The 9,715-nt window shown below is 37.6% G+C and overlaps 1 protein-coding gene across 3 annotated transcripts in view; it reads right to left on the reverse strand.

Annotated features, from left to right (window-relative positions):
- LOC124680568 overlaps window positions 1–7,976 on the reverse strand; it is a 38,746-nt gene extending 30,770 nt beyond the window's left edge. The window contains exons 1-5 of one of the 3 annotated variants that reach the window (XM_047215630.1): window positions 7,866–7,976; window positions 7,527–7,747; window positions 6,230–7,126; window positions 5,999–6,148; window positions 5,439–5,814 (exon numbers count right to left, since the gene is read on the reverse strand). In XM_047215630.1, coding sequence (XP_047071586.1) covers window positions 5,464–5,814; window positions 5,999–6,148; window positions 6,230–7,126; window positions 7,527–7,571 — 1,443 coding nt within the window. In that variant the 5' untranslated portion in view covers window positions 7,572–7,747; window positions 7,866–7,976 and the 3' untranslated portion in view covers window positions 5,439–5,463. Of the gene's footprint in view, window positions 1–5,175; window positions 5,386–5,426; window positions 5,815–5,998; window positions 6,149–6,229; window positions 7,127–7,526; window positions 7,837–7,865 lie in introns of those variants that run through there. The other 2 variants (XM_047215629.1, XM_047215628.1) reach the window with 2 other exon arrangements.
- Between the last annotated feature and the right edge of the window lie 1,739 nt (window positions 7,977–9,715).

Genomic DNA, 9,715 nt, shown 5'->3' on the forward strand with positions numbered 1-9,715 from the left:
ATGGAAGTTCAGGTGTGCTAGATCCTAAATATCATGCTAGAAAATTTTAAGCGATAAATATTTGGGCTTGTCAGCTATGGTTGGAGTGGATAGATAATATTGTTTTCAACATTTGATTGATAGATTGTGTGCGATAATTATTGGATGGATGGAAAAATATTCTATTAACAAGATGAAAGGAAGTTTGATTGAAGGTGATTGCACAATCTATACCCGTAAATTCCGATAGAAATGCTTAAAAGAGTTTTATAGTATTGCAAGTTGTTGGTGGAGAGATGAACAAGACCATATAATAGTGTGTTGGATGACATGGTGATAAATAGTATGGCTTATGCATAAAAACTTCCTATAAGTTTACTTGCCTCATGCATAATATACTAATAGTGCTCACACCTTGTCCTAATTAGTTTGGATTTCCATGGATTTTTATCACATACATATGTTTTAACCAAGTGTCACAAAGAGATACCTCCTTGCCTCCTGTACAAAGGTCCTAGGAGATGAATCTCATTTGATTTCTCAATTTTGATGAATTTTAACTTTTTGGACACCCATACTAGGGAAACAAGGAGAACATATATTTAGACTTTTGTCCAGCTGAAACTTCCACCATGTGAACATGGCTTTAGTTGGTGACCCAAAGTTCCTCTCTAACAATATGCATACTCCAATCTTTGCAACTCATGGTAAATCTCCCTTACTTCAAATAAGATGAGCATGCATAGTATTTCAGATGATATTCAACAAAAGCATATTGATGGTGTTCCCCATGACATCATGGTTATCACACAACAAGAAACTTATAAGAACTAAAAATGCATAGGATATAACACTTACCATAATAGTTTTTAAACTACTTTACCGTGAGCTATAATTTACACAAAACAGGTGATAATTTTTGAAGGTTTAAAGGTAGCACACAAGCAATTTATTTGAGAGTGGCGGTGAAATAACACATATAGGTAGATATGTTGGACACATTTGGCAACTTTGGTTTTTGGTGGTTGGATGCACGAGTAGAGCTCATACTCAGTACATGTGAAGGCTAGCAAAAGACTGGGAGCGACCAACTAAGAGAGCAATAATGGCCATAATCATACATAGCGACAAAATATTATCAATCAAAACATAAAGTGATATTATAAATCAAAAACTAAATGATCATAGAGGCTTTAGTTGATTGGTTATAGTCATAACATGGTATAAGCATGCGCCAAGTCAACCCAATAAAGCATCAAAGGAGAATACCACAATATTATACTTTTATTATGGAAACAACACATGATTCTTTGAATGACACATTATGTACTCTCAACCATTTGAAACAAGTCATGCTACAACAATAAAAACTAATCATATGACAAGAATAACATCCAACATGACATGCTAAAGTCTATGCCACGGTCTAGACAAGCTTCTTTTTGCATCACTATAGTCATGAAATATTTTACTCGTATCCAACACCAATCAACTTATTTGAAATAACTCTCAGAGATGAAATACATTATGGACTGGAGAGATAATTATATATAAATAAATAATACTAACGTGCTCGGAACATAATTCAAGTAAAAGAAAAAGAGCTAAACACGGTACCCGAAAACTAGAACACTCGCAGAACAATAACATCGAAAACTAGAGCGTTCTATGCAATTAAAAAGGAGCGGGTCTTTCTCCAAAACAAATGTGCCGGGATCCAACATATGCTACAGAAAATAAAATAAAATAAAACTAAAAAAAAAATAAAGACGCTCCAAGAACAACACATAGCGTATGAAGCAATAAAAATATAGCGCATAGAGAGATGACATGTTTCTTTGTTGATGAAGAGGGATGTCTTGGCCAACCCCAAGCTTTGACGCTTGTACCTCTTGAATATGTCTTGGGGTGCAGGGGCATCCACAAACTTGAGCTTTTGTTCATTCTTCAGCTTATCACATCATTCTTCTCTCCCTACACTTGAAAACTTCCTTCATACAAAACTTAACACAATTCTTCATTAGTAGCATTAGTACAATTAAAATAAACAAATCCACTTGTGTTAAGTACTAGCATATATAAAACATCTATTAAAGCATAAGCTATTGTAGCAACATTTCAAAAAGCTCTTTGATCAAAAGAACTCAAAAAGAGAGAGTTCTAAGAGGCAAATGCAAATAGTGCAGAAATCTGTCAAAACAGAACAACAGGTAAAGATCGATTTTTTAGAAAAATCTTCTGTTGCTCATCTCGAAAAGTGGTCAAGTAAAGAAAGTTAGATATAAACCTAGGGCATATGCATAAAAATGACAGCTCAAAATTACGCAATTGTTACGGTAACAACACAGAATCTGTTTCTGGACAACAACTTTTTCAATATTACTTTCTTCCATTAGAGGCTATTCATGGCACAGAAACGAAATAATAATTATAAGGAGAGGTCATTACAGAGGCAATAACTTCCAAGACTCAACAAAAATAAAAAATGCAGAAAAATAAAACATGGGTTGTCTCCCATAAGCACTTTTCTTTAACGCCTTTCAGCTAGGCGCAACAAAAGTGCGAGCATCAAGTATTATGAAGTGAAGAAGCATCAACATCATAATTTTTTCTAATAACAGTCATAAGATGACTTCTTTCTCTTTCTAGGGAAGTTTTCCATACCTTTCTAATAACAGTCGGAAGACCCTTCCTTTAATTTATATGTTCCCTTTTCCTATTTTAGATACGCAGGCTAAATAAATCTGTCTCATTTCAGCAGCTGTTTTCCATCCAAAGCTGTAAACATTTCCATTTACAGCTTTTAAATTTTATCTGCTGAAAGTAAACGCTCATTACTCTCTATCGTTATCTCATTGGAACTGCATCAGCATATGTTTTCGGGGTTGTGCAAGCATTAGCTGATGAACATGATATGATTGCTTTTGGATGAGGACGTGTTATGTAGCCAGCTGGTTCTGTAGAATGTCGGTGCTCATGTAGTCATGTGTTACCTAAGGCTGGCTGTAATGAACCCAGCTGTGTGTCATTGTGGTTTTTTTGTTCCCCCCGCCTATTATTGTTATGTAAGGACCTGAGAATGGGGATGTTGAGTAATGCAATGGTTCACTCTTGCCGAAAGTTATACTTACGGATGATGACGATGTTCATTTTTTTCCCATTCTTCATTTGCTCGAGCAATGTGGTTTTCTTCCCCTCTGGGATTTAGCCTTTAGAGCTGAAAGTTTTAATCAAACTTGTTACCCGAATATTATGCCATGCCGTGGTTTTGATTATTTTTCTTCGATCAAGGAACCGTATGTATGGTTATCTATGGTCGAACTGCATGCATGAATATTGGTGTGTGTTAGTGTTCTTGAATATCGTTGAATCTGGTATTCATGATTAGAGTTGGAGCAATGTTAGGAGGAGAAAAATGTTGGAATGAAATTAAAGGAGTTTATGTCTTAGTGTTCTTCGATCAAGGAACTGTATGCATGAATATTGGTGTGTGTTAGTGTTCTTGAATATCCTTTAATTTGTATGTTCGATTTCTTATTTTTTGTAGACCCTTTCTTTAATGCTTCTCTATCATTTCAGCTGCTGTTTTCCATCCAGCAATTACAGGAAATAAGAACAAAAGACTGTTGACAAACATTATTATCTAATGTTTGATCTCGCTGTAGAGTCTTGTGTTGGATATTTAGCTATTTTCATAGTAGTACAGCGTAACATTCCGTGAGGACCAAGGATTGAAATTTATTAGATTAAGATGACAATCTATTGAAATGCATTGATTGCCTGATACGAGGATTGGTTTCTAAAGATGATCTGAACAAGAGAATTTATCTTTCAAACATACATATTTCTGATTTCATGTCACGTTATCTGTTCAATATATTGCCGCGTGTTTTGGATATCAAGATGATGCTTTTCAAGCTGTTGGCAACAAGCAAGAAAGCAGGTTCACAGGTTGTTGACAGATTTCCTGTTTTGTGACCTCACTGGAACTACATCAGCATATGTTTTGGGGGTTGAGCAAGCATTAACCGATCAACACGATATGCTTGCGTTTGGATGAGTGTTATGTAGTCAGCTTGTTCTGTAGATTGGCTAATGGTCTGTGCTCATGTAGTCATGTGTTAGCTAAGGCTGGCTGTAATGAACCAGCAGCGTGTTGTTGTGGTTTTTTTTTGTTTCACCCCTGCTATTATTGTTATGTAAAGACCTGAGGATGGGGAAGTTGAGTAATGTATGGATCACTCTTGACGAAAGTTATACTTAGGGCTGATGACCGTACTAGACTCACATTAAGAAAGAATGTTCTAGATTTGGACTTCCAGAGACGATGTTCACTTGTTTTTTCCATTCTTCATTTGCTTGAGCAGCGTGCTTTTCTTCTTCACTGGGCTTTAGAGCTGAAAGTTCCAATCAAACTTTACCCATCGAATATTATTCAGTTCTTGCTTGCTAGTGCACATCCAGAAATTTCTGTTCAAAATGCGTTTAATTGCAATACTTTGGATGGTTTGGAAAGCTCACAATTATCTACTTTCAACAGAAAATCCTGGTCAATTTTGTAGGCTCTTCGTGCTGCGTGTGCTCTTTTTTCTACAGTATAGAGGATCACAAGTTTGAGGCTGCTGGTGATCCACGGGCACTTGCTTCTGCTCCCAACCCAAAGCGTTTCGGATATATCCTGTTCCTGCAGGTGCTCTCTTGCCTGCAGTTGACCCAAGTACTGCCTGGGGGTATTTTTGATCAATCCTGATCGGAACGCAAAGAATTTCATTCAGGTTGTATCTTCTTCGGCATCTTCAGTTTTGCAGGCAGAAGCTCAAAGTCTGGCCTCGCTTTTCTTTCCTCTCAGACAGCAAGCTCCTTGTGGATGCTGTTTCTTCAGATCCTCCACAGGAAGCTCACTGCCATGGTTGTCAAATAAAGCTTCAGTGTGCCAAAAAAACTGACTAGTGGTGACAACCATGGCTACCTTCCAGTAATCACACTGCAACTGTTAATTTCTGATCAATCTCACGAGCTTTGCGTCAAACCCTTGTAACTACTGACTAGTTGTGTGCCATGGCTGTACAGGTGACAGATCACAAGCCAAAACAAAGGTTCCCTCCCAATAGCCACATAAGATTTCTGTGCATGAAATTTAACTCTGAAGCTTATCTTTTACACAAGATCAATATAAGTGCAAATGTGCAGTCAAAGTAGCAAGATTCAAAACAAATCTGAGATGCAAACTGTTTCTTTTACAACATAATTAAAGCATTGCAAATTATTTTGGCTTTGAGAGATACAATCACAAACTACTACCTCGGATCGCATTTATTCAACGCGGGAGTGCCAACGACAATTTACTCCGATCGGAAGGAGCACTACACTACGGAGTGCTACTTTGTTTCCAAATTTTAAGATGTTTTGGTAGGATATTAATTTAGCCTACCAAAACATCTTAAAATTTGGAACAGACGTAGTAGTACATTATTACAGCACATGTCATTCTTCAAAAATTATCTCTGGCGAGAATGTGCCATGTCTAATCTTCTTAGCCACCATTTCTTGCTCAACTTTCTTCTTTGGAAATTTCGAAGGACAAGGTGATTCCCCAAGGGCGTCACAATACTTGCATTGTTCATCTCCTCTCAAAACTATCTTCTGCATGTTGGGAGATCGCTCCAACACAGATCTTATGAATGCAAATTGCTGCTGTAGTGATTTAAAACCAGTGAATTCCAGATGCTTCAGAAGCCTGTTCTCGGAGCCGTTGAGGCGCATTTCCCACTGAGGTGTCCTTCTGTCAAGGAAGGAGTCGACTCTGGCCTCTACGTCACATGAATGTTCCCATACCTGTATTTGTGTGACCAGTTCATTACATATGCGATTGGAATCCAGTTTTAAAAGACTTCCCGCATTTTTTTTTGAAAAGTAAAGCTCCAAATGTGGAAGGAAAGTTTTTAACGACTGTCCACTACTTCTTTGAAAACTAAAACTCCAAATGTGGAAGGAAAGAAATACAGAAAAAATGCATCACCTCGATATGTAATATTTCGATAGATGGCGCTGCTACAAGAAAGGCCATCGTCCATAAAATATCAAATTCAACAAAAATACCACGTATTGACAGCTTCCTTAGCTTGTTGAAAGCGGTGAAGAGTTCCTCGATCTCAGGTTGCAACCAAAGCTGATCACAGGATAAAATAAAGAATTAATAGTTTGCAAGCACAGAAAACATACCGTTTAGCTAAAATATAATAGCACTTACATTTTCTCCTTGGAAATCCAGTGTGAGAGTATGCAGGCCTGTTACTCCATGTAGAAGCTCGCTTAATTTAAATTCATGTTGACCACATGATGAACCACATGAGAGTTCTAATTCCCCAAGAGATGGAACAAAACCAAAGGTTACTGGGGCATAATCGGATACCCATGTATTCCATAAGAACTTCTCTAATTTCGGAAGGCAGACAACCTCGATTATCTCAAAGCGACACTTGTAGATATTTAAAACACAGAGGTTTGAGTTTGGTGCATCAATCTTAAAGAGGGAGCAGATACCACCATCACAATGCACAAGTATTAGATGCTTCAGTTGCTTGCAGCAATCAAACAAGACATGGTGCATGTCCAATTTGTCAAAGCCTACATTATATAGAGTGAGCTTTGTGAGGCAGTGGGGCACACTAGGGTAGGCACTGAAAAAAGAATCTATTTCTTGAGCTCGCTGCAGCATATCCTCATCACTAGAGTCCAAAATATCCGTCTCGTCAAGAACGGAGAGATCCAACTCTTTCAACAAACGGCTGTCGACTGCGTCACATATTAGTGGGCCAACTTCGCACAAGAAAGTGTTGATTAAATAGAGCTTAAGATGCAGACTTGAGATGGTGGATCCTCTCTGGTGATCAGCCAAGAAACTCCTGGCTGCTTTGGTCAAAGACACCATAGCTTTCTCCATATCATTTGCCCCGACAGGGTCAGGGCATGTAACAGATAGGAAATCCTTGACATCAATCATAACTTCTGGCAGCAACCAAGGCAAATGCCTCCACCGTGTAGAGAGCACACATGTCGTTGCAGCCAGACGTGTACTGACTCTCCCCAAGATCGACAGTAAAATATCATCAGTCAGCATGCTGAGCCTATCTTCAACCTCCAGTTGCTGCAACATAAATTATGGATCTATTATTTAGCTGCCACTTAACTGAATTGAGAATTCCCAAACAGCAAAATAGTTACATAGTGACAAAGACAATACTCTATCTAACAATTGATAAAGCCAAATACCTCCCAAGTACACTTAGTACACTTGCTATCGATAATTGGGTGCCATTCAGATTCATCAAGGTGATGTATTTATGTTTGTATAAAGTGAGTTACATATATTGAGGTGATATCTTCAGATCGTTAATACAAAAGATGAAGCCCATGCGCTGCAGATCTGAATACCACATAGTATTTGAAAAATGGAATATCAATAGAACTGAAAACACCAAATGATGAACAAAGGGATCAACATGTAATACAAGAAGAGAGGGCCAGCGCGGCGCTGAGAGACTTACTTGGCTCTGGCTCTCAGAGCTGTTATTATTGTTGTTGGCCTCCATGGAGAAACTCAATGAGCTGGCCTGTGCACCTCAGATTTTTTTTTTTTATTCCGAACCCTTAAGGAGACCGCAGAGGACGATTATTGCAGGCGATTGTCTCCCTGAGGAAAACTCAATGCTAGCACCTTCTTATTCTGCTACTACAGATAATAGCAGCACCGGAAGCAGCAGCCCCTCTTCTTCCGGTGCGAGAGAGAGAGTCAGAGGCGAATTTGAAATGATTCTGGCTAAGAATTTGAATCGGGTCCAGCATCAGTTCGACCAAGAGAAGAGAAGAGGAACTGACGTGCGTACCTTGGTTACGAGAGGAGGCAGAGGAGCCGGCGGGGACGGCGGTGCCACCGTTGGAGGCGCCTCAAGGAGGAGGAGGAGGGGGCGGCGGATTAATCGCCTGCGTGGCTGCGGCTCCCCCGTTGGCTTCGCCGCCGACCTGCGCCGCCTCGCCGGCCCTGTAAGGCCACCTCCTCCTCTTCTCCTGTGGCGACGCGCGGATCGTGGAGAGGAGGACGAAGAAGAGAGGGGCGTCGGCGGCGGCCGGCCAAGAATTGGGCGAGAACCCTAGCCAGATTTTCTAGAAATTCTTAGAGCTAAAACTCATCATGTCAATATGGCATATTCTAGAAATTATTAAAATTGTTAATGATAAAATCAAAACACAATACAATAGGAAAAGTAAGATGTATGCAAGAATATTTGATCATCAATTGAGTTGTCTAATTTTTACTGATGGACCAGGACCCATATATATTTCACATTTTCACTAGTGCACCGAACAAAACATTGTTAAGCCATCATGATTATTTTTACCATTTGTATCACGAATGGAAGTCTACTTTGAAATAAAATATGGTAGAGAAAAGAGAACCATTACAAAATTTATCACAAAAGCAAAACATCTAATAATCAACTTGGCGGAGTATATGTATTTATCTGTATATCACAAATAATAGATGTCCATAACAAAGCATAAAAAATATCAACACCAACATATCATCATAGTTGCATTTGAACAAATTACAAGTCTATAGATTCCATAGTTGTAGTTAAGAAGATCACAACCATTAGCTTATCATAACCATACATGAACATATCGCAATCATAGATTTGTCCAAAGTGCAGTTTAACAGTTATCACGTTCAAAATATTACATAAGTTTAGTTACTTCATGTATAAACAACATATAATGATTGTGCAATTCGAAGGACTAAAGCTGAAAAAGCAGTTGATCAACTCCTTTTACATAGATAGTGGAGGACTAAATGTCAGTTATTGGGCATGTGCTTGATCATGGAAGAGAGCTATGGAATCACTACACGAGAAGCAACAACTTTTACTCAAAAGAAATTCAGAGTCATTTTAAATTTTACTTCATATGAATTTTCTGTGTAGGTACATTGTTTATTTTTTAGACTATAAGTCTTATAAGGTATTTCTATAAATCACATTCAATTGGAAATATAAAGTTGCATTGAGCATAATTTGTTTTGAGAATATTGATGTCTAATCATTATGTCTTTCCCTTTATGTGATTGCATATACTTATACGTTACTTTGTATGTTTCTACAAGAAATTTTATATGGTTGCTTATCCTTAAATTTTAATAAGACGCACCATTAGAATTCATAACCATTTGGAAGCAAAAATGTTTTATTAAGATTCCACAACTATGCCATCCATACCAGCGAAGTCAGGTCACGTGACATTCCAAATACAATGACATATGTCATAGAATGACTGGACTATAGAGTAGGGTTAATGGAAGAGAGTTGAAAATTGTTAAACATAATATTGTTTTCATTGGAAAATAACAATCCAAATATTCAAATATTGACAACCATAGTTAATGATACACAAATGTATTGCTTTAACATGAAAAAATAACGTAAGAACACAAAATATGAGATTAAAATAATACCCTATTTTTTAATAACATGTTCATTTCCTAATCAAAGCTCAGAGTTATGTAATGTAAACTTTCCGTGTCTAACACGACATGTATTTCATACCACAGTGAGAATGTCATGTATTTTCCAAACTAATGAAGGAACAATAGGTAGATAGATCAAATTATAGTTAAACTAAAATACCTATTGTTTAGTCAACCTTTATATCAACGGGGATAAATTATTTTTATTTTATTTAT

Source organism: Lolium rigidum, unplaced genomic scaffold (assembly GCF_022539505.1).
Source record: "Lolium rigidum isolate FL_2022 unplaced genomic scaffold, APGP_CSIRO_Lrig_0.1 contig_20234_1, whole genome shotgun sequence".
In the NCBI taxonomy this organism is placed as follows: domain Eukaryota; kingdom Viridiplantae; phylum Streptophyta; class Magnoliopsida; order Poales; family Poaceae; genus Lolium; species Lolium rigidum.